Source organism: Erpetoichthys calabaricus, chromosome 9, assembly GCF_900747795.2.
Source record: "Erpetoichthys calabaricus chromosome 9, fErpCal1.3, whole genome shotgun sequence".
In the NCBI taxonomy this organism is placed as follows: domain Eukaryota; kingdom Metazoa; phylum Chordata; class Cladistia; order Polypteriformes; family Polypteridae; genus Erpetoichthys; species Erpetoichthys calabaricus.
The window spans coordinates 76,596,698-76,623,047 of record NC_041402.2 but is presented as its reverse complement, the minus strand read 5'-3'; the positions used below and the strand labels follow the sequence as shown (position 1 = coordinate 76,623,047).

General features: G+C 39.1%; 1 protein-coding gene across 2 annotated transcripts in view; it reads right to left on the bottom strand.

The window, feature by feature from the left end:
• Window positions 1–25,952, bottom strand: part of phlpp2 (PH domain and leucine rich repeat protein phosphatase 2) — a 213,412-nt gene extending 187,460 nt beyond the window's left edge. For both annotated transcript variants that reach the window (XR_007935807.1, XM_028809782.2), the window contains exon 1: window positions 25,595–25,952. Coding sequence is in view for 1 of the 2 variants with exons in the window: in XM_028809782.2 (XP_028665615.2) it covers window positions 25,595–25,783 (189 nt within the window). In the remaining variant the exon portion in view is untranslated. The remainder of the gene's footprint in view (window positions 1–25,594) is intronic.
• Between the last annotated feature and the right edge of the window lie 398 nt (window positions 25,953–26,350).

The following is a 26,350-nucleotide window of genomic DNA, read 5'->3' as shown; positions in this document are numbered from 1 at the left end:
GCTGAATTTGCCTCGGTTCAAGTTTGGCAAAAATGCAAAAATGTTTTGGAATTTCATCGAACTTAGCAAACTGCACTAAAGTCAATGAGGAAGGAGAAATTGAACTAGTTATGAGTGGATTTTATAATGGTGCAATGGCCTTTAAAGTGTCTCTGTGGGCTACAGAAGCATCTGTCAACTATGCTTGATTGATTATTGTGGCCAAAAATTTGACCTGAACTGTGAGCCACCGTGATTCCCTGAGATAAAAGTATACTCCGAGTCCACAAAGCTCCAAGTCCTATATATCTCTCTATGCATCTCCCAAGCTCCTATCCCATCACTACGAATATCTAACACCTACAGAGCCTATGATGCAAGGGATTAGCATCATATACTCAACAGGCTGTCCCTGCCACTACCCAATCAGCGCTATATAGCAAGAATCATAACAAGCTTAATTAAGTAGTACAGAACAACAAAGTATTTTCATAATATTCTTATTATGCTCAGCTAATGTAACCCCTTTTATATTTTTCTTTGTAAACACATGCAGGGTAAAATCCATCTAAAGTACTAATCAGGTATTGACATCACACATTCATGTTTACACCATTTATTATTCATGCACGCGTTAAGTAGATCAGGCAGTGCCATAAGGTGTGATGTGGAATATACTTACAGTATGCATGCGTGAAAGTTCAGAGTATGTGTAATCACATCCCCATTCAACATGGCTGCTACAGCTTTGTGATGTCATTCTGGGCTCACAAAGCATCATGGGGCACTGTGAAAAAAACTTTGCTTAAGCAAATTTTCAGGGAAACATGGCCACACAATCATTCACAGACAGACAGACAGACAGACAGACAGACAGACAGACAGACAGACAGATAGATAGATAGATAGATAGATTTATGAATAAGGAATACAGCAGGGAGATTATCACACTAACCTACCAGCTGCCCATGTTGACAATTAGTGTAGAGGAAATAATTCTGCCAATCTGCACAAGCTGGGGTTTGCTGTACAGAAAGTCCAAAATGCAGTTGTCAAGGCATGTTCTAAGTCCTAAGTCTAGGAGATTAGTTACTACTCTTGAAGATGCAAAAGTGCTGATTGAAGAAATACATTCGTCATTGATGTGCCTTATTTACTATAATTTATTAAATCAATAAATTAAAGAAAAATCAAAATAATCCTAATTTACTAAACTGTAAATTATTTAGTTTACTTTTTCTTTATTGATGTCATTTAACTCTACACATTACAAATACACTCTTAACTCAAAAGGTGCAAGCAATCTTAAAGGATCTCTGATAAGTAGCTTTACTGAATGCAGTACACTTTGGTGTTTTATTACATTAGACTTAACCTTTGGACAGATATTTTCAGTATATTCAAAGGGTGTTTAAGAGACCTCTGTATGTATGTATGTAGCTTTCAATTAGTGCTGCTATGCTTAGATTCCCTGCTGGCACAGAAGAGTTCATCCCACCACTGAAAGCTAAAATAAATGTTGATAAATCAAGAACTGGATGCATAGCAACCTTATTTAAACCAGAATTCTCTTGATAAGCATAAAAAGTGCTATAGGTCCACCTTCAGCAACTATACTAATAGACCTACTTTGAAAGTGTTTTCTGAAGACAATAAAAATATGCTGAAAGCTGGTTAAAAGTTTAAACAGTACCTCTGTAAATCTGAAGCTAAATGAGCAAAATTAAGGGTTTGAAGGTGACTGAATTTGTAAAATATGTTCCTTCTTTGTTAAAACAGGTATGTAATATAATGTACTGTATTTACAATAGGAATTATCTTATTGTCTAGTCAAGTTTACACAATGCATATTTTGTTTGAGGAAAATGCAATATAAAGGATGAGCAATTTATAGTTCTACATATTTTTAACTTGAAATGTTGAACAATACAGTGTGATGGACGGCCGGCAACTCATCCCAGCTGACACATCCAGGCCGCTAGATGGCATCTCCCCTGCAGTATAGAAGTACCCAGCATTCCCGCAGGGCACCATGGGAGATGGAGTTCGGTTTCACAGCCCTGTAGGGGATCCTGGGGGCCACTGTGGGACGCTGCAGAAAGACAAGGGTATTTTTATTTCCTGTCATGGGGACGGAAGAACTGAAGTACTTCCGGGCTGAAGAAAAATATAACTCTGTATCTGACCCAGAAGTGCTATGGAATCACGTGGACTGAAGGACAGGAGCACTTCCGGGTCAAGGGCTATTTAAAGGACTGTGGGTAATCCAGCAAGGAAGCCGGAGTTGGGAGGTAGTGTGACAGAGCTGCTGGGAGTGGAGGATTGATTTACTGTATTTTTATTGTGATTATTGATTATTGTATTGAGTATTGTGGAGGTTGGAGGTGCTTTGTGCACATTACAGGGTATTATAATAATTAAAAATATTACTGGGACTTTTACCTGGTGTTTGAACGTGTTGTCTGTGGGTTTTTACGGGGCAACAGCGACCCCTAGCGTCACAACAGTTAATCATTTTTAGCAATTAACTTTCAGAAGTAAACACATTTTTATTTAATTATATACTGAGACAAAAGTTAGGAAAATATCACATTTGGTGGCTTCAGTTTCAAACCTAAAGGGGATTTAAAAACCTCACATCCCAAGTGAATTTTGTTAGAACCTAATCATTCTTTTCCTCCATACATCTAATTCAGACACGAACAATTTCTCAAGTTTGGGTCAGAGACTTAGAAACCCCAAGAGACTTACATCAAGTGAGCAATTGTAAATGCAATCAGGTCGTTTTTTTAAATAAATGGCATCCTCAAGACAGTTGTAACAGAGTGATCACAAAACAATCAACACACTAGTACAGCAACTCTAGCTTCAGACTATAAACCTGCCAAGAGAAAGAGGGGATTTGTGCATAATTAAAAAAATGTGCAATATTAACAACGATGATACTATGGTTATTCATTAAAATAGCCACTGATGTTCCATTGGGTATTCATCGTGCAGAACAATAATGTCTAATTTTACTCCAAACTACTACTCTTGAATATAATAATAAACTATTATAGCAGTAATTTACACATTGCTCTTGGAGACGCGTTTAAGGGAGGTGTTGGGTGGTGCTTTAGGCTGTAATTTAAACTTGATTTCAAACCAAAACTGAGAATCAGCTAATGAAACACCTACACTGCTCAACAGACAAGTCACTTCAGATAAACAAACAATGCCAGCAGAGATCTCTCCCCAAAAGTAAATACTCTAATTTATTATATGAAATGGGTAGCACTTTCATTTAAATATTGAATATTATCAGTTACATTTTGAATATTTCTGTTTTTTATCAAATACAAAAATGTTGATTAGATTTGTCTGTATTTCAGTCTAAAGCACAATTTGTACTATGTGCCATACAGTCATCTGCCTTGTGAGAAAAACATTACAGTTAATTAATAAAATGAACTGTCTGCACATTGCCTCTGACTTTTAATTCTTTCTGACTTAAGTTCCAAAAATCTGCAGCATTGCCATTTGTGATTGTAAAGTAGTTGGGAGCATGTGCTGATAGCGTGTTACCTCCTGGACTGGGACCCGAGTGTAGCTGGTGACACCTCAGCACCACACTGGAAGTGATGTCAAGTTTTTATGTCCTCTCATATAGGATAAATTCAGCTTTCTAGTCATGTCAGTTTTGAATGGTACTATATAATATAACATATTGAAAACTGTGTACAGACAGATTAAAAACACAGCAATGGAAATTAATGTTTTATGTTTTCATTGTAAAAAGAATGAAAACACACAAAATGAAAAACATGAATGAAAAAGAAAACAAAAACATTTTTCCACCCCACATCTAATGTTTTATTTTCTTGCCTGCAGGGCATAACCTTGTACATTATTTGACTGTAGCACTCTTTAAAGAGCTCTACAGACCATATCATATGCATGTCTAACATTATTCTGCATTGCAGGAGATACCTATTCCATTTCCTTATGGGCACATCAAAATATCAGAACAGAATACCCACCACTACCTCATAACTAACATAGCCACAAAGCATAGCTGTATATGTTCTTTTATACAACAAAATTAAATGAGAAATACATGAAAACAACAAAAAACAGAAGAACTTATACATAAACAACCTGCAAACAACCTGTGTCTAAGATTAAAGTTGTTGTCAAGGAAACAATGCTTTGTGAACTTCATTGCCTGGGGAACAGCAACAGCAATTCTAGTTCTGCTACTGTTGTGAAAGTTTAGTTGCAGTGACTTGGTATTGAAATACAAAGAAATCGCAAGGTAGCTCTTAAGGAACATACAGGCAAGACATGGTACTGACACGCGAATGCTAGCTTGGAACACCTTGGAGCCATTTCAGGTCGCTTCCTAAATGTATTGCTTTCATCTGGAAGGCTGTAAAATACAGTGCATCTGGAAAGTATTCACAGCGCATCACTTTTTCCACATTTTGTTATGTTACAGCCTTATTTCAAAATGGATTAAATTCATTTTTTTCCTCAGAATTCTATACACAACACCCCATAATGACAACGTGAAAAAAGTTTACTTGAGGTTTTTGCAAATTTATTAAAAATAAAAAAACTGCGAAATCACATGTACATAAGTATTCACAGCCTTTGCTCAATACTTTGTCGATGCACCTTTGGCAGCAATTACAGCCTCAAGTCTTGTTGAATATGATGCCACAAGCTTGGCACACCTATCCTTGGCCAGTTTTGCCCATTCCTCTTTGCAGCACCTCTCAAGCTCCATCAGGTTGGATGGGAAGCGTCAGTGCACAGCCATTTTAAGATCTCTCCAGAGATGTTCAATCGGATTCAAGTCTGGGCTCTGGTTGGGCCACTCAAGGACATTCACAGAGTTGTCCTGAAGCCACTCGTTTGATATCTTGGCTGTGTGCTTAGGGTCGTTGTCCTGCTGAAAGATGAACCGTCGCCCCAGTCTGAGGTCAAGAGCGCTCTGCAGCAGGTTTTCATCCAGGATGTCTCTGTACATTGCTGCAGTCATCTTTCCCTTTATCCTGACTAGTCTCCCAGTTCCTGCCGCTGAAAAACATCCCCACAGCATGATGCTGCCACCACCATGCTTCACTGTAGGGATGGTATTGGCCTGGTAATGAGTGGTGCCTGGTTTCCTCCAAACGTGATGCCTGGCATTCACACCAAAGAGTTCAATCTTTGTCTCATCAGACCAGAGAATTTTCTTTCTCATGGTCTGAGAGTCCTTCAGGTGCCTTTTGGCAAACTCCAGGCGGGCTGCCATGTGCCTTTAACTAAGGAGTGGCTTCCGTCTGGCCACTCTAACATACAGGCCTGATTGGTGGATTGCTGCAGAGATGGTTGTCCTTCTGGAAGGTTCTCCTCTCTCCACAGAGGACCTCTGGAGCTCTGACAGAGTGACCATCGGGTTCTTGGTCACCTCCCTGACTAAGGCCCTTCTCCCCCGATTGCTCAGTTTAGATGGCCAGCCAGCGCTAGGAAGAGTCCTGGTGGTTTCGATCTTCTTCTACTTACGGATGATGGACGCCACTGTGCTCATTGGGACCTTCAAAGCAGCAGAAATTTTTCTGTAACCTTCACCAGATTTGTGCCACGAGACAATTCTGTCTCGGAGGTCTACAGACAATTCCTTTGACTTCATACTTGGTTTGTGCTCTGACATGAACTGTTAACTGTGGGACCTTATATAGACAGGTGTGTGCCTTTCCAAATTGTGTCCAATCAACTGAATTTACCACAGGTGGACTCCAATTAAGCTGCAGAAACATCTCAAGGATGATCAGGGGAAACAGGATGCACCTGTGCTCAATTTTGAGCTTCATGGCAAAGGCTGTGAATACTTGTGTACATGTGTTTTCTCAATTTTTTTATTTTTAATAAATTTGCAAAAATCTCAAGTAAGCTTTTTTCACGTTGTCATTATGGGGTGTTGTGTGTAGAATTCTGAGGAAAAAAATGAATTTAATCCATTTTGGAATAAGGCTGTAACATAACAAAATGTGGAAAAAGTGATGCGCTGTGAATACTTTCCGGATGCACTATACAGTTTGTTGTCTCTTAACTGAAAAAAAAAATTAGTAAACTAAAAAAACAAAGTACATTGAGTGGCCGATAACAGCATCAGTGAACATACAAAGGCTTCCTCAATTGTCTCAAAGTTTCTGCCCAATGCATGCGTAAGTATTTTGATATAACTGAAAAGAGGAGTATGTTTGCTTTTACCTAAAATATGGATTGTCTTTAAATGCCAAGCTAATGTAAAGCTGACTATAAATGTTATAAAGTAAGGGACAGTGACATCAACAGAGACCCTCCACCCCATTTATGACATGGCACACAGGTAAATTTTGCAAATATCAGGCATGAAAGATTCACCATTTTCATGTAAAAACTGAAACATCACAACACTCTCAACTGATCAATAACAAATAACTTAAGACTAAATTTGTGGATCTATAAAACTATTTATAGTCAGTGTGCATGGTCTATACTTTACAACACAGATTTCTTAGATGTGACACAGCAAATAAACTAATGTTTAATGTTGTTTAAATTAGTATATTGCAAGCCATTTAGTTAAAACTGAAGTATCTTGATACAGTAAACCAATATGTAATAAATAATAATAATAATAATAGTAATAGGACCAAGGCAAACATGAAGACTGTATTAACACCAACACACTTGGTCAGAAAGGACAGTTTTATACTAAGTACAGTGGCTGAGATTTTATTTTTTTCATATGATACAATGAACAACATTTAATCCATATAGCTCCCTACTCAGTAATCACAAAAGGTAACCAGGGTTTGTTTGAGTAAAGCTTCTAAGTTTGCAGATTGTTTCAAGAGAAAGCTACATAAAATGTACATACCTGTGGCTTAAAAAAATGCAGCAGGCAATAACGAAATACATTAAATCAAACTCTGGCCCATCTCTCAAGCTTAGCTTTACTATATATACAGTCATATGAAAATGTTTGGGAACTTCTCTTAATTCTTTGGATTTTTGTTTATCATTGGCTGAACTTTCCTTCCTTTTAATATATGACATGCCTTACGGAAACAATAGTATTTCAGCAGTAACATTAAGTTTATTGGATTAACAGAAAATATGCAATATGCATCATAACAAAATTAGACAGGTGCATAAATTTGGGCACCCCAACAGAGATATTACATCAATACTTAGTAGAGCCTCCTTTTTCAAATATAACAGCCTCTAGACGCCTCCTATAGCCTTTAATGAGTGTCTGGATTCTGGAGGGGGGTACTTTTTATCATTCTTCCATACAAAATCTCTCCAGTTCAGTTCAATTTGATGGCTGTCGAGCATGGACAGCCTGCTTCAAATCATCCAATAGATTTTCAATGATATTCAAGTCAGGGGACTGTGACGGCCATTCCAGAACATTGTACTTCTCCCTCTGCCTGAATGCCTTTGTAGATTTTGAGCTGTGTTTTGGGTCATTGTCTTGTTGGAATATCCAACCACTGTTTAACTTTCACTTTGTGAGTGATGCTTGAACATTATCTTGAAGAATTTGTTGATATTGGATTGAATTCATCCAACCCTCAACTTTAACAAAGGCCTGTAACGATGCGGGTCCACTCCACGCTCCCATCATCCTTACGGGAGCCCTGAACCCTACACCGTCGGTAATGTCACCAAGATGAGCTGACAAATGAGGACAATTCTCTAATGATACCAGGGGCTATTTCCAAAAGTACTTCTTTTTTAAAACAAAAATCACAGTGCCCAAACATAAAGTACAGTGCATCATAGTTTCAATAAATATTCCATAAAAACAAGTGGGGATAAAAACAATAAATACCTTAAAATCAGAAGTTAAAATGCAGTCTCTCTTATTACGATCTCAGCCCACCTCCATCTCTCATTCTCCCTAGCTCACCCATTGCTCCCGCAGCCGGCGGAGACCCAACAACCACAAGCTCCTTTCGGCTGACCTTCGTCTTGGCTGCCTGCATGCATCACTGCCAGACTGTCCAAGGTCGGCTCTCCTCCCTTCATCCATCGCACTCACGCAGTCGCTCTTCAGATACCTCGGGAGGACACCTGCCTTGCTCAGCCCCCTCCACCAGAACATTCTGTGGGGGGAACTAACCCCTAGAGTGCTACAAACAAACACTCCTTTGCGGGACCCCAGCTCGTGCTGTCTCCTCCTTACAGGTGGCCAGATCGTATGTTCCAAGACTGCTTTTCCTGTCCTTTAACCTCTTTTTATCCCATCTTTGTCCTTTTCTTTGATCACGATCCATCTATCCCACCTTTCCTGGTGTCGACCCATATATGTATACATCCACCCGCACCTCCATGGCCACAGCGCCTTAGTCACGCACCACAGGAAGCCAATGAAGCAATTTGGAATGATCGCACCCACACGTGCAGGTGCGACTCGCGCCAACTACCACATTAACTCCGCGTGGTTCGTGCAATCGCGCCCACAGAGAACGACATGGCTATACAGATTTAAAACCTGGCCCTTATTTTTTTTTAAAGCCGTGGACCAGCTATACCACAGGGCCCCAGTCCCTGAACTAGCCACACAGTCCCACAGCATGATGGAACCTCCACCAAATTTGACAGTAGGTAGCAGGTGTTTTTCTTGGAATGCGGTGTTCTTCTTCCGCCATGCAAAGCGCTTTTTGTTATGACCAAATAACTCAATTTTTGTCTCATCAGTCCAAAGCACTTTGTTCCAAAATTAATCTGGTTTGTCTAAATTAGCATTTGCATACAACAAGCGACTCTGTTTGTGGCGTGAGTGCAGAATGGGCTTCTTTCTCATCAACCTGCCATACAGATGTTCTTCATGCAAATTGTGCTGAATTGCAGAACGATGTACAGATACACCATCTGCAGCAAGATGTTCTTGCAGGTCTTTGGAGGTGATCTTGGGTTGTCTGTAACCATTCTCACAATCCTGCACATATGCCGCTCCTGTATTTTTCTTGGCTTGCCAGACCTGGGTTTAACAGCAACTGTGCCTGTGGCCTTCCATTTTCTGGTTACATTCCTTACAGTTGAAACTGACAGTTTAAACCTCTGAGAGAGCTTTTTGTAGCCTTCCCCTAAACCATGATACTAAACAATCTTTGTTTTCAGATCTTTTGAGAGTTGCTTTGATGATCCCATGCTGTCACTATTCAGAGGAGAGTCAAAGGGAAGCACAACTTGCAATTGACCACCTTAAATACCCTTTCTCATGATTGATAGATAGATAGATAGATAGATAGATAGATAGATAGATAGATAGATAGATAGATAGATAGATAGATAGATAGATAGATAGATAGATACTTTATTAATCCCAATGGGAAATTCACATTCTTCAGCAGCAGCATACTGATACAATAAATAATATTAAATTAAAGAATGATAATAATACAGGTGAAAAAAACAGACAGTAACTATGTATAATGTTAAATATTAACGTTTACCCCCCCTGGTGGAATTAAAGAGTCGCATAGTTTGGGGGAGGAACGATCTCCTCAATCTGTCTGTGGAGCAGGACAGTGACAGCAGTCTGTCGCTGAAGCTGCTCTTCTGTCTGGAGATGACATTATTTAATGGATGCAGTGGATTCTCCATAATTGATAGAAGCCTGCTGAGCGCCCTTCGCTCTGCTACAGATGTTAAACTGTCCAGCTCCATGCCAACAATAGAGCCTGCCTTCCTCACCAGTTTGTCCAGGCGTGAGGCGTCTTTCCTCTTAATGCTGCCTCCCCAGCACACCACTGCGTAGAAGAGGGCGCTCGCCACAACTGTTTGATAGAACATCTGCAGCATCTTATTGCAGATGTTGAAGGAAGCCAGCCTTCTAAGGAAGTATAACCGGCTTTGTCCTTTCTTGCACAGCGCATCAGTATTGGCAGTCCAGTCTAATTTATCATCCAGCTGCACTCCCAGATATTTATAGGTCTGCACCATCTGCACACAGTCACCTTTGATGATCACTGGGTCTATGAGGGGTCTGGGCCTCCTAAAATCCACCACCAGCTCCTTGGTTTTGCTGGTGTTCAGGTGTAGGTGGTTTGAGTCGGACCATTTAACAAAGTCATTGATTAGGTCCCTATACTCCTCCTCCAGCCCATTCCTGATACAGCCCACGATAGCAGTGTCATCAGCGAACTTTTGCACATGGCAGGACTCCGAGTTGTATTGGAAGTCCGAGGTATATAGGCTGAACAGGACCGGAGAAAGTACAGTCCCTTGTGGCGCTCCTGTGTTGCTGACCACAATGTCAGACGTGCAGTTCCCAAGACGCACATACTGAGGTCTGTCTTTAAGATAGTCCACGATCCATGCCACTAGGTATGAATCTAATCCCATCTCTGTCAGCTTGTCCCTAAGGAGCAGAGGTTGGATTGTGTTGAAGGCGCTAGAGAAGTCTAGAAACATAATTCTTACAGCACCACTGCCTCTGTACAAGTGAGAGAGGGATCGGTGTAGCATATAGATGATGGCATCTTCCGCTCCCACCTTCTCCTGATATGCAAACTGCAGAGGGTCAAGGGCGTGTTGAACCTGTGGCCTAAGGTGGTGAAGCAGCAGCCTCTCCATGGTCTTCATCACATGTGATGTCAGAGCAACAGGCCGAAAGTCATTCAGCTCACTAGGACGTGATACCTTTGGGACTGGGGTGATACAAGATGTTTTCCAAAGCCTCGGGACTCTCCCCTGTTCCAGGCTCAGGTTGAAGATGCGCTGTAGAGGACCCCCCAGCTCCGATGCACAGACCTTCAGCAGTCGTGGCGATACTCCATCTGGACCCGCTGCTTTGCTGGCACGAAGTCTCCTCAGCTCTCTGCTCACTTGTGCTGTTGTTATTATAGGTGGGGATGTTTTTCCTATGCTGGTATCAGCAGAAGGATGTGTGGAGGGTGCAGTACTCCGAGGTGAGAGTGAGAGTGGGTTAGGGTGGTCAAACCTGTTAAAAAAGTTGTTCATTTGGTTTGCTCTCTTCACGTCTCTCTCAATGGTGGTACCCCGCTTCGAGCTGCAGCCAGTGATGATCTTCATCCCATCCCACACTTCCTTCATGCTGTTATTCTGCAACTTCTGCTCCAGCTTTCTCCTGTACTGCTCCTTCGCCGCCCTGAGTTGGACTCGGAGTTCCTTCTGCACGCGCTTGAGCTCATGCTGATCACCGTCTTTAAAAGCCCTTTTCTTCTGATTCAAAAGGCCCTTGATGTCACTTGTAATCCATGGCTTGTTGTTAGCGTAGCAGCGTACTGTTCTTACTGGAACTACAATGTCCATACAGAAGTTGATGTAGTCAGTAGTGCAGTCAACAACTTCCTCAATGTTCTCATTATGAGATCCCTGCAGGATATCCCAGTCTGTAGTTCCAAAAAGTTCTCTCAGAGTATTCTCAGCCTCCAGGGTCCACTTCCTGAATGATCGTGTGGTTGTAGGTAGGACTCTAACTTTTGGTTTATAGTGAGGCTGAAGCTGAACCAGGTTATGATCTCCTTTCCCAAGCGCAGGCAGCGGGGTGGCGCTGTATGCGTCTTTAACGTTTGCATACAGTAAATCAATAGTCTTATTTCCCCGGGTGTTACAGTCCACATACTGGGAGAATGCAGGCAATGTTTTGTCCAGCGTCACATGGTTAAAGTCTCCAGCGATTAGCACAAGCGCCTCAGGGTGCTGAAGTTCAGCGCTTAACGAGCTAATCCAACCAAGTTGGTGTTGCAAGTAATCAGTATTGAGCAGTTACATGCATTCAAATCAGCAAAATTACAAGGGGACCAAAATTCCACATCTTTTATGCAATCAAAAAAGGCTTATTGCTCTTAAAATGCAAAGATGCCAATTATTGATTTTGGATGTAGGAACTATTTGTAATGGCGGCACAGTGGCGCAGTGATAGCGCTGCTGCCTCGCAGTTAGGAGACCTGGGTTCGCTTCCCAGGTCCTCCCTGCGTGGAGTTTGCATGTTCTCCCCGTGTCTGCGTGGGTTTCCTCCCACAGTCCAAAGACATGCAGGTTAGGTGGATTGGCGATTCTAAATTGGTCCTAGTGTGTGCTTGGTGTGTGGGTGTGTTTGTGTGTGTCCTGCGGTGGGTTGGCACCCTGCCCGGGATTGGTTCCTGCCTTGTGCCCTGTGTTGGCTGGGATTGGCTCCAGCAGACCCGCGTGACCCTGTGTTCGGATTCAGCGGGTTGGAAAATGGATGGATGGATGGAACTATTTGTAATTTTTAAACACTAATGCATCATTCATGTTACATATGTTGATTAAATGTTACATGTTACATATTTAAGACACAAAGTGCAAAGCATGATAGCCTAGCACTATAAGTAGTGCAGTATTTTCAAAGATTACCACTGTATACAGTTGTAAGACCTTTCTCAAAACATCTTGAACCTAACCATTTAAGAGAAAAAAAACTTGTCTGAAGTTACTGGAGTTATTTTTCAATAAAACCCCAGTGAAAACCAATACAAATATAATGCTTCATCATGCTTGTGCACTCACTCTTCTGTAGCAGAGCTGACATCATCATTGGCATAGAAAGGACCATGGAGTCAGCCCTACAGATCAGGTGAACAGGTATTAATCAGATGGGGACAGATCTGAGGAACATAGTTGATGCAGCAGTCAGTTCGTAAGTCATGTGGCTTTTTGCCTATAAAAAGGCATCAGCTAGCACTTACAGCACACCAAAATAACAATGGAGGACAGCTACAGCTATGACAACAGTCACAGTCCCACCATTGCTGGCTCCTTTCTCTTACCAACACATCTTTTGGTGCAGCACTGCCAGCAATAGTTGCGACAACAGCAAAACCTAGCCATTTGGCTTTTCTGGTGTTCTTGACCTAATCATGCACAGTCAACGAACCGTTTGCCATCCTCCAGAGAAAAATATGATGCATACACTCGCTACTAGTACATTCATTTTGTCAATTTTAATACCATTAGTCATCTCACAAATAGTTATTTTGCTGTTGGTGACTCAGATGACTCGTACCCAAACGCATGAATGTGCGCATGTGTGCCGTTTGGGAGAACAGATGCGTTCACATCTCTCTATTACAAAAAAAAATCTTGGGATGAGACGAGACTTTTTTTCAGGTGATGAGACGGGATCTTTTGAAGGGAGACAGAGAGACACTTTCACGTCTCGTGAAACGGTCAAGTCATGTCATACTTGCAACCTTTGGTAGCAAGTCCTGGGAGACGGTGACTTTTGCAAGTCACGCCCTACTTACAACCATTTTCAAACAATACCACAGTCATCTAACCTCTCAGTTGTTGGAATGCTTTTGGCAGACACACTTCCTGTGCTCTCAGCTCACACCCAGGGCCGGAAAAAGACAAAGTAGAACGTCGTAAAGAATTCAACAACGTTGGCGCAATACACATGCAGAGCAGGTTAGAGATAATGTAAGTAGGAAAATTCAAAAGTCTCAAAAAAAATGATAGTAAATATCGCATTAGCACAAACAAACAGAAAATATTACTCGGTGAAAAAACGGAACAGCAAAAAGAGATCGAATAATGTTTGAGGATGTCTGAGGTAGAAGAGAGAGGCTTTTAAATGTTCGAAGCGCCACACGAAATGCAGATCATGAGCACGGCAACAGCAGCAAGCCAGCAGCTGATCGAGCAAAGAGGAGGTAAAAAAAACTACATTTGTTTCCCATTGTATCACCATTTAAGAGGGGTTTCAGAGGAGCGACCACGTCTCCTTGGGGTGCGTTCAGCCCCCCTCTTCACAATGGCGCATAGCGCTGGTGGGGGGGGGAGCGGTTGTCAAGCAAAGCGAGCAAGGGGCAAAGCCCCCTAATTATAGTTAGAGACAGGCCACTTCTGCTTATGAATGTGGACCGTCAAGATAGACAAATCTGATCTGAGCAAAAAAAATCGGAATTAAGAAATGAGGCTTAAAATGTGAACGTAACCTTAGTTTACAAAACTGGCTGATGATTTTGATATTAAAGATCATTTTGTGTTTAACAACTCAGTTTTCATTTATTTAAGAAACAAGTACTTTTGCCCCCTCTTTTTTGATAGGAAAAGCTTTTAGTATGGTTGATGTACAACAGAGACATAGTAGACAAGAATACTGTGGCATACAGCCAGCTATACATTGGAAGGACTTGGGGAGAGACCATATTCAGGACATTATCTCCCCCAGAATGCTAGAGAACAGCCCTTCAGGGTTGCAGTGGTGCCATGAACTCCCACAGAGCTTCCTGGGGAGTTGGAGTTTGGAGCAGTGCTGCTGGGTTCCGTGGATGCCGTAAGGGGGTGTTGCAGGAATGACTGGACCCTGTGTGGGGGAAGTGCTGCCGGAAGAAGGTTGTTGAGCACCTGGAGTACTGTGTTGTTGTTGTTAAGGATTTGGATTTAGGACTTCAAACTCTGAGATCGTGGGTTCACATTCTGCTGCTGACACTGTGTGACCATGAGTAAGTTACTTCACCTGCCTTTGATTCCAACTGGAATAAACAAAATAAATGTAACCAATTGTATTTCAAAGATTGTAAGTCAGCTTGGATAAAGGCATTAGTCAAATAACCAGTAATAATAATATTATTAGATCATTAGAGCTGCTTACTCTTGAATATGCTATACATGATTGTCCATGAGTAAAACATTCCTGCCATACGTCACTTCCTGCTTTTATAAGAGACTTGGCTTTTGTTGATGGCCATTACAAAATACAATTTTACAAGAATGTGTATTCTTTTCAACGGGTAATCGGCTATGTTTTCTTTTGAACTGCCGCACAGCTGTAACGTGCCACTCACTCCCCATCCTGCACAACAATATGGAAGAGCCATGCAGCTGTTGCCGAGCCTGTTATGCAAGTATGTCAACTGTTATGTTTTTTTGCTTCTTTAAATATTCTACCATCACTTCAAAACCTTCTTTCACTGACTGCTGTGATTTAAGATTTTCTGTATATTGTGTTTGTTTTTGTTTTTTTGATTTTTTTTTTTACTAGTGCAGTCCTATGATCACTGCAACTAAACATTATTTTTTTTGCTAACGGGGTTAACCCATAATATGTAACACTTGGCTTAGGTTGGGGAAGATTAGTTTGTTTTTTTTTTTACTTTTATGGCTTTTTGATTCTTATATTTCTGTTATTCTTCTTTCGAAGCAATAAAAAAAATTGATCACAAAAAAGAAACTTTTTTTAGTTTCGTCTTTTACTTCTCTGATGTTTTCACAACATAAGTTACAACCATTCACCCTTATTTTGATTTCATCATGACCAACTGACAAATTTGGGGCTACTTACTAGAACTTCCATTTACAGGTACATTTCTTTAAAAAAGAATCTTAAAATAGTCTCATATTTTCTGTCAATTATAATGACAGAACTGATGAAGAACTGATCAGACAAAAAAAACATGCAACTGCCTAAAAAGCAGCAATCCATTAAATATAATGTATAAATGCTTAGACAGCACTAAACTTTTAGAGATGGCAATACAGTTTGTTTCTGAATTTGGAAATATATGACACATGATATTAAAATACTATGATCAAATCCAGGTTTGTCATCTACACACAGATGCATCTGTCATCACCACCATAACCAACATGGAACTGAACATCCAGGCAACTGACTGTGCTGTACCAAAGAAGAAATTCTGTAACTGCATAGTTTATCTGTATCTGTGACATCACTAAATATTAACAAGTTCTCACATTGAATATTATTTGTCCAGTGCATAAATAGATTTATCAAGTCAAGGAACATGTTTTACTACAATTTTCTAAAAAGTATTTTGCATTGAATTTACTCAGTCCCTCATTTTCATATTCTCAAAATAAATGAAAAAGAATCATTTTTTGAAATCTCATAATTTCTCCTGAAAATGTGAGCCTCTGAAATTTGAAAATAAGTATGGTAACATATTTTATCTAGTTATTATACATTTGCAAACTAATGTACATTTTATTATGAGCTTAAATAGCAAAATGCTGAAATCTGCAGTTATTGTAATCCCAACAAGTCTTCCTGTTTTTCACTATTATTTATACAATGCCTGAGAATATGGACTGCTAAGCTGAGAAATTGCAGTTACAAACAAAAGAAAAATGGTTTCCAAATTTAACCACGGAAAATAATGACATGTGTAACAATATATATTACATAATACAACATTATCAGAAATAAGTGCTGTTCCACTGAAATTAACTGAACACAATGCAACACAGAATGCTGTACCAAAATGTTCACTGTAATGGAATTCTTTTTAATGTGATGGACTGGCACCCTGCCCAGGGATGGCGCCTTGCTTGTGCTAAATGCACTGTCCAGAGATTTATGCTATACAGAGAACACAGACATAATCATATAATGCATAGATTTCAGAAATAACACAAAAATGCATGGAATTTGGACCTCTGGGGGAAAGTATTACTACATTTCTGAAAATATTAAACTTTATGAGTAATCTGTCCTTAAATCATCTGAAAATATGCTCATGTTTTTTCTTTTAGCGAACACTATTCTTCCCAGAAACCATAGCATGAAGGCCATCAGTAAACTTATGTAGGTTACAAGTACATAACTGTTGAAAATATAGAAGTGATGAACATCGGGTGCCTCTGTAATGTCCAAACACCTAAGAATGTAATAATATTCAAGGAACAAGAACATTCCAGCACTTTGCATGAAGCAGGGCAACATCTTTTCTGACGCATTTCTACAATGTACCTTAAATGAGAGGGGGGCTTTTTTCCTCCGGGGAGTTTACTGATTATTGGGGTGCAAGACGGATTTCCAATGGTTCCATGAAAAGCATTACCCTAAATATACTTCCCAGTCATCTCAGCTGACTGTGACAGGAGCTTTAACAAATAATATAAGACATTCTGCACAGTAAAGAGAGTCCCTTGGTGTGCAAGCAATCATGGACTTCAGTGGGGTTGTGTGTCGGGACTGAAATAATCCAAATGTGTATAGCAGCAAGTTAAACCAAACTGCTCTGCTTAACAGCATTAAAATGTAAGGATGTTTATGTCTGGTAAATTCAGATACTCTAAGAAGCAAATTTCTGTTTCATTTACTGTATAGTTCTTATTCATTTTTTTTTTTCAATTATGCAATGAACTTTGATTCATTTGTTCATTCATTGAACTTCAATTTATGCCCTGAATTTCTTGCTGTTACTGTGTGTGGATTCAATAAAAAGAATGTGAATTTCTATATCACTATTGTTTACGTTATTGCTGTTGACTACATATACTTTCTTAAGAGTAAAAATGGAGAAAATCACAACATCCAAAGTAAAAAAAAATAAATAGAAGATGGCAAAACAAAAAATAATATAGAATTGTATTAAAAATAAAACATATTTAATAGGATCCTACTAATGATGCTTGGATTGGGTTTATATAGGGTGAAGAAGTTACTCCACGTTCACATCATTTACAGCTTCAAAGATAATTAGAGAATGAAATGTGTGAAAGATTTGATATAAAAAAAACATATTCCAATTGTTTTAGTTTACAATTTTACATTATTTAAAAAAAATGTGGCTTAATCTCACAGTGTAACATGAACAATTTAAAGAAAATGCAAGATAAATGAACTAATAAAAGAAATATAAAACTCGCACCTCTACATTCTTCTGGCATAAGCCACAGATCACCACAGCAACAAGATACTCCTCTGAGTCACAAGTTTAAAGAAAATCAGCTGATACTCCTGTTCAGGAAATATAATTTATAAAACCTATAAGCTACTGTACAAGCCTGCAGCTAATTGATACAAAGTCAATGAAGAATCACAAAAATATCTCTTTTTATGTTTTATTCGGACACTTCTTAAGTGTAACTTCACAGATCCAGGAAAATGTCTCTGAGTTCTGTCACTGTTACAGTCTCTGTGGAGGAATGAATCTTCCCCTCATGGCTCTATGGGCTTTTCCCAAATAGTCTGGGTTTTTTTTTTCCACTCTCCCACAATCTAAGGACATATTAAGATGATCTGAAAAGGCCACTTATGAGACTGTGTGAAAGTCTATTGCATAATGCACTGGCCAGCAAGGCTGGTTCCTGCCTTGCACACCATGTGTACACTTGACATGCAAATGGATTAAGTGGTTATTAAAAGAGATGTATGGAAAGTAACATTACTGATGGTGCAAAGAGTTTTTACATATTCTACTGAGAGCATTCTCATGTATGAGTCCTTCATAGTTCGCCTAGTTAATGGAAATTTAGAAGCATTTTCAGAAAAGACTAGCCTTGCGTAACCTACAAAGCTTTTATCCTTTTGCATTTCCTTCAACCTGACCAAGCCACAACTGTAAATTATTATGAATTAAAATCACAAATGTTTCAATTCTGTTGTTCCCTCACTCACTGAACTGAATATTTAATGCTACAACTTCAACACACTTTCAGCAGCACTCCACAGGATACAGATAAACTAAAAGAATAAAGAACTGAATGAAAAATAATAGAGAATCTAAAAATTCCCTCTTCATGTTGGGTTTGTCTGTGGTTCCTCACAAACCTGAAATTGATTAAGATACCTGAAATGGAATAAGACATTTTAAAATGTATAGGTAATTGCAATCAAACAATCAAATTTGGAAGCAGAGCAGTGCTACTGGATGAGCAAGACGTGGTTCAACTGAATAATAAATGCTGAAATTATGCAGGGGTGAATGACCACAGTTCAATGCAGAAAAACAAATCATGCCATTAAAGCTGTCATTCTTTAAACAAACAGTGCACTACAAAAAGTCCAGGATAACAGTTTCTCATTTAATTGTAGTAAATGCAGTTCTTCCTGTAAATTAAACTGCAACACTCTCCAGAATTAACTAAGCTGTACTCTGCAGCTTTAATTATTAGACAACTGCTGCAGGCTATAGTGAGTTTTATATTATGTCATCAGCTGAGATCTTTTTCCAGTATTTGTATACATCTAAAATTACAGTATCTGCCAATGGAAATATTTATTCTTTTCACTATTATGTTCTAAAGCTGCTTGTTTGCATAAGTATAGATCCCAGAAACAAAGTCAACTGATGCTGGCTAGGATGCTATAAAATTATCAAATTTAAATGTATATAGAATGGTTGCAAAATTTTGAAGATGTATTTTGAAGACGTTTCTGTGCTGTGCCTTCACTAGCATCTAACCAAACCTAATTACAGTATGCCATAATTCATTGGATTAGCTGTATTAACACCACATTAGCATTACCAACTCATGGAATCCAATCCCCTGTCACTTAGGGAGTTGGGCTAAGAGCACCTAAACTGACTCATTTGCATACCCACACTAACAACTGGGCCAGCTTGGAATTATCTCTTCACCTTGCACACAAGTCACTGGTTATGTTGTAGGAAAACTGGAGTATCCAAAGGGACACCCATGCAGAAACAGAGAGCATATCCAAGTTCAAGATTCAAATTGAGAGCACTGAATGTAAAAGGCACCCACACCACAACCCCATATCAGCTGCCTTTTCGGCATATAATTTCGGTTTAATAAGTTTTATTTCTGTAGCGGCTTTCATACACTCAAGGACACTTTACAATTCAATACACACATCAACAAGACAGTAGAAATTACATACACGAAAAAGAATAATACTCATTGAAAAGATGTGTTTTTAACAGAAGTTTGAAATTAATAATAGATTTTTCCTTGCAAAGGCTGAGAGGGAGAGAATTCCACATTTTAGGGGCTAACACTCTGAAAGCTCTGCCACCCATAGTTATTAACGTGTATTTAGGTACAGTGAGTAACTTAGCGTCCAATGATCGTAATGCACGGGCAGGAGTGTAAGGAAGCAGCAGCTCCGACATATAATGAGGGGCTAACCCATGAAGGGTTTTAAAGGTGAGAAGAATAATTTTATATTTGATTCTTGAAAAAACTGGTAACCAATGTAAATCATAGAGGACAGGAGTGATGTGAGCAGATTTGTTAGTGTGTGTAAGTAAACGAGCAGCAGAATTCTGAACATATTGTAATCTATTGATATATTTAGTCGGGAGGCCATAAAACAAAGCATTGCAAAAGTCCAGGCGGGTAGTGATGAAAGCAGGAATGAGAGTTTCAGTATCTTTCACACCGAGGAAAGAATGAAGATGAGCAATGTTATGGAGATGAAAAAAGGCTGTCTGTACTATTGAACTAATGTGTGATTGAAATGTAAGAAGTTGATCAAAGATGACACCCAAATTACGGACTGACGCTGAGGGTTGAACCAGGATCCCATTAATGTCAATTTTTAGTCCACGAAGGGTAGAGAGGACAGATTTGGTACCAACTAACAAGATTTCTGTTTTATCAGGATTGAGTTGTAAAAAATGATCTGTCATCCAATGATTGATTTCCCGAATCAATCATTGACCAGAGATACCAATAGCTGAAAGACGGGACAGTAAAATGTTATGGTTAACTGTATCAAACGCTGCGCTCAAATCAAGAAGAACTAGAATAGCGGCCATCCCAGAATCTGCGGTTAAAAGTAAGTCATTGGTTACCTTAAGTAAAGCAGTTTCAATGCTATGTAGGGCTCTGAATCCAGATTGAAAAGGCTCAAGCAGGTTATGCAAATTTAAATAATCATTGAGTTGAGCAGCAACAACCTTTTCTAAGATCTTAGTCATAAATGGAAGATTAGAAATTGGGCGATACAATTTTAGCTCTAAGGGATCTGAGCCAGGTTTTTTTTAAAACAGGGGTTACAGCAGCAGTTTTTAAATCACTTGGAACAACGCAGGTGCAGAAACTACAGTTGATAAAGTGAGAAATGGGGGCAGAAGGTTTGTCAGTGCAATCCTTAATCAGTAAAGTAGGGGCAGGATCTAGGTGGCTGGTAGATTGATTTAATTTAGATATTACTTCAGCAATATAAGTTGGTGTAGTGGGGTTAAATTTAGATAAGTAGATTTAGAAGTATAATCAGTCGACAGAGATGAGGAATGGTTAGTAGAGAAACTTTGATACATGGTCATAATTTTTGACTGAAAATAGTCCAAAAATAGATTACAGTGCTCAACAGAGAAATAAGGATTTTTAACAGCAGGTTTACAAGGTCTGTTAACTGTATTAAAAAGAGATCTAGGACGACAAGTACCAAAGTCAATAAAACTGGAACAGTACTTTGAACGTGCCGCTGATAAGGCACATCTGTATTCCTTCAGATGTTTGGTGTAAGCCAGGGCGTGAACAGCCAGACCAGTCTTCTTCCAGAGCCTATCCAAGCAGCAACCAGTTTCTTTCATGGTACGCAATTCTGCTGTAAACCATGGAGATGACCGGGTAGTAGGAACAACCAAGGATTTAATAAGTGCATGATGATCCATTTGTGACAATGTGGAATTATATAGAGATAAAATCTGCACAGGGCAAGACAACCCAGAAACATCATGGAGACAGGAAGCACCAACAGACATAGAGAAGGATAATTGATCAATGGTCTTAATATTACGATAGGTTATATTAGATTTTAGACTTATTTTAGGGAGGGGATAAGTGAAGCTAAATTCAATCAGCTTGTGATCGGAGATACCAATAACAGTACCGGATGTACAGACATTCTGCAGACCAGTGGAACATACAAGATCCAGAATATGGCCCTTAGCATGGGTTGAAAAACCAACATGCTGCACAAAACTGAAACAATCCAGTATTGAACGTTTCTTTTTTATACAATATATTTCATAACAGGTTGGCTCAAAGCAGTGCATGGGCTATAAAGATGCAAAACACCACAAAGAATCCGTGCAGACATAAATATGTAATCTGCCAAATAGGAAGCTTATTTTAATAAAGATAAATATCACTTCCAAAAAGACAACACCTTGACACACAAGAGACTTACATTTTTCACTTATTTTAGGTAATGTTTGCGCGCACACCTACGACAATATTTTGCTATCGCAATAACGCAGAAACACAAATGATATCTTGTGTGTAAACAATGTGCTAAAACTATACAGTAGAAGACTGGATGGGCAGAGTCAGAGTTGGAGGTACTCACCCATGTCCACTTTAGAACCAAAGGGTTCCTTCATAAAGTCTGGGTGGAACAGTTAGGTTCATCGTCCTGAGTTTGAATCCCACACCTGATCACTAACTGTTTTCAGTTTAGTTATCCTCTAGTGTGCATGCGTTGTATTTCCATCTTCATCTAAACACTTGCCTGTTAAGTTAATTGTCAGTTACAAGTTAGCCCTCAGTAACTGCCAGTGTGGGGTGTATGCCAATAGCTCGTCTTCCTCTCCAGGTTTGGCGGGGTCCCTGCCTTATGCCAAATGTTGTCTACCCACTATGACACTGAATTGAATTAATTGGGCTTATGATTGTATAAATAATACACCTAATGCATAAAATGTCACATTCCATTCAAATATATGAGCAGAATAGCATGAAATCTGCAAGTTTGTTGTGTACAGACTAAATTTAACGATGTTGTACAACTGCTGTAATGTATAATAAAGCAGAATATTAGGCATTTAAAAGTTCATACTATAGAGACAGAGAAATTTCTTTTATTCAGAATAAAAGAGTATTATCACAGGATATGAATACCCAAACAATGCAAAGACAAGATATGAATACTCCCAAAGTCTTTCTGCCTCTCTTCTATACTGCTAGTTATAATGAAACTGTGTTAGCCAGCATAAGGTACAATCTACTCTTTAAACTCTCAGAAATGCAACCCTAATCACCATTAGAAAAGATATTTTTAAATTAACAGCTGGCATCACCTTTATGTTAATTCATCCTAAATTTAGCTTGTGTAAGTATTTTGTATTTTTTCCAAAGAAGAATTTCACAAAAGCACCAGCTCCATCACTGATCTCTGTGGGATTCACAGGCTTTCACTTCTTCAAAACTTAAAACTTAAAAAGATTCTTGCATCTTAACCAACTGTTTAATGTCTGTACACCAATTCAGCCCCCTTCTTCACATCAGACACTGAATCCCTGTCAAGTACATGCAGTTTAATAAATAGTCATACATAAAATAACAGCTGGCAGACTAAAGATCCATCCTTTCATTATATGACTGCCCAAGTTGTACTCTCTGTTTTCTGACTACTTGCCAATAAATTTAACTCCACATACTATTACATAAATGTCATTTGTTTTAGCCAGCCAAATTGAGATAAGTATTCTTTGTGTTTGCAAGACTTTAGACAGTAAAAGATTATACTCTTGATTATTTTGTGCAGCACCACATTTCTATAAACATGTTGATAAACTAATACATTTCATTACATTGTGTTAATGTTTCAAGCCTTATATAACTGTAGTTTGTAAATAGTGAACATTACATTTTGTATTATGTTGCATAATCAGGAAAACATCAGTTTGTTAACATCCTTTAATTGACATTTTCAGTGTAAGTGTAAGAGTCATACACAGGGTATATATTATATGATACATACACATACACACAGTATATTATATATCAATCAGAAAATGATTTTCCAATTATATTTTCCATTATCAATGAACAATTTATTTTTTGTGACAAACAACCCAGTTATTCTCCTTACTGTGTAAATGACTTCATACTTTACTGCCACATTAACTGATTTTTCTGCTGCTAAAATGCAAAAAAAAAAGCCTAAAAAAATAAAATTGGGGTTGATTTTACACGAGTGACCCAGTCATTCCCAGCAAGGTCACTGCCTTAAAGACACTGCACATTGTACCTGTGTTTACGGGTGTTTGGCATGATAATTAGTTTCCTCCCACTTGCTAAAGTAGGGTGTCTTAGGATAATCGCTAGCTTGAAGCTGACCCTGTATGAGTGAATGTAGGTTATAACCTGACGTCCCATTCGGGTTCAACTTCTGCCTTGAGTTTGATGCTGCTAGGTCTGGCACTGGAAACTTTTGATTTAGATATTTAAGATTCTGCCAAAATAAATCTTTGTATTGTGTAAGATTTTTTTCTTGTTTTTTCTTTATTAAATGATTTTGTTCAAACACACCTAAACTGAATGACGAAAATATTTTAAAGAAGATGCAAATGCAGCCAAATGAAACAAAAATTAGTAAAGAATGGAAATGTTTTCAAATTCCACACCACTGCTACTGGGAATTGCAGTAGGTGAATGGGCCAAAGACAATGACATTAACTGCATGCTGCTCAAAGGACCTCTGTTAACAGATTTGCAGAAAAAGGCTTGGTTGAAAAGATCCCAAAGTTCCTAAATAAGACACTCTGTAAATTAAACACAAATTTAAATCAGCGTATTTATTTACATAATAATTCTCTTTGGCTAGAAGTGTCAAAAAAAGTAAAAAAAAAACAGAGATTTAAATGAGAAGCCTAGCTCTATTAAGTATGTACATCCACAAAACAACGAATGAACACTAATCATTTGACAGTTTTTTTAACCATCTTTAGAAGAATTCAAGTCCAAAATGAGAAGTTTTTTTTAAACAAAATTAATTACATGTTCGGTAATTTTCAAGAAAAAATATATACCTGACACCTCTGTGGTATAAAGCAAAAACTGGATATTACTGAGTAAACAGAGGTAATCTTAGAAATACCTATGCATGCATATGCCCTTACAAGAAAGGTAATTCTGATAAGAGACTTTGAAAACTACATTCTACAATGACCCACCACTAACATCTGCAGGCGGCAATAAATGTCAAACTGCTGACAAAGCAAATCACAGGCAGAAAGCACATTACAGCACAGCAATGTACAGTGTCATTTTATGACTTCAGAACTCTTCCTTACTGCCCCCCTCCTTCAAAAGAAGTCTATTAAATATTGACTTAAGGGTCAAGTATAAATATGATCACACAGCTTTGTTTGGCGAAACGGAACAGAAATGCATGTCCCTCCCCCACCAAAAAAAAAGCCGAAAGCAAGGAAAAACATGTTGAAGGTGTTTCTGACCGCCTGCTCCTCTAGGTAAGGTTGACTTGAAGTAATAACCAATTGTTGAAACACCTTATCAGCTGACCAAAGGCCTTATTGTCTTCTAAAATCGTTTATTTCAAATCAGTCATACAATACAAAACATAGTAATGAAACATTTAGCAAGGAATTAAATCAATACTGCGTTTGTTCCCATCAGATTCTTAGTCTTCGCGTACAACACAGTTATAACGTGGTGCCAAGACATTCATCTTAAAGCGAAACGCTATTTAGCAGCATGTATACACAAATTACATATTACAGTATGGAAATTGTCACACACACTTACACATACACCGCTATTTCACATACATTACACAGCACGCAATTAACACACGGTATTTACGTGGACAGTTTATGTAAGGATTGACCAGCTCTTGGAAGAAAACGTTCAACGGGTGCCATCACAAATAATGCGGCACTCTGGAAAAACCCGACTGATTTGTCTCCTGTGGACTTAGAACCTAGAATACTGTGTTTTCTGGGACCAATATAAATCGTGCCTAGCCTGTCATGCTTTGGTGCTTGCCAGGGAGACGGCAATACTGTTTCGGCGGCTTCAGTTCATACGGCCTTCAAACAAGCATGCCTGAGAAACGCTCCGCTTAGTTCAACCCTAAACTCTACCCCTCCTTACACCCTCTGTGTGCGAATACTTCAGTTTTATTTTTTTTTACCTTCAACACACGGATTCCAGTCAACCGCGACCCTTGTGGTCCGTGTTCCCAAGGGGCTATCCCCTTCTTCAGCCCCACTTCATTAGGCTCCGGACCGTGCAGAATACCCGCATGAGAACCGCTATCTTCGCCTCCTCCGCCTCCCTGACTGGCCGGTGCCGCCCCCGCCGCACGCTCTCCTTCCTCCATTTACATCGATGTCCTTTTTTCCCCAACAACGATAAAAAAGAAAAAAGGCTTCAAAAATGAAAAGGAGGTCGATTTCAAGTGAAGGAATTCCAGTGAAAGAGCGACAGCAAAAGGAGAAACACAAATCCGCTCAGGTTTGTTTAGACGCCATCACTAGACTGAACGCCACAGGCTGTCAGATTCTCCTAATTAATATACATGAGATGCGCGGATGTAAATTAATTAATCATGAGTTCCGGGCTCGTCTCATTGGCTCGTTCACCTGTATTATTCACAGAGGGCTTTTGCGATCCCGGAAATGTCTTCGGCGCAGAGCTGACGGTGCCACTCACTGTAGCACATATTGAGCTACTGATAATACAAGAGTACAAGAAAGGTCTTGCTGTTCAGGCGAACGGTCTTTTATTTATTTGTCTTTTAGTTTTTGGTAAGTCTACAGTAAATATGATTTAAAAACTGCCTGTCATTTCCGGGAGAACCTTACAGTATGTGATGTTATGGACAGTTCAGCTAACTGATTCTGGAGCAAACGATGGATTGTTAAAAAAAAAAAAAAAAGGAGTTACC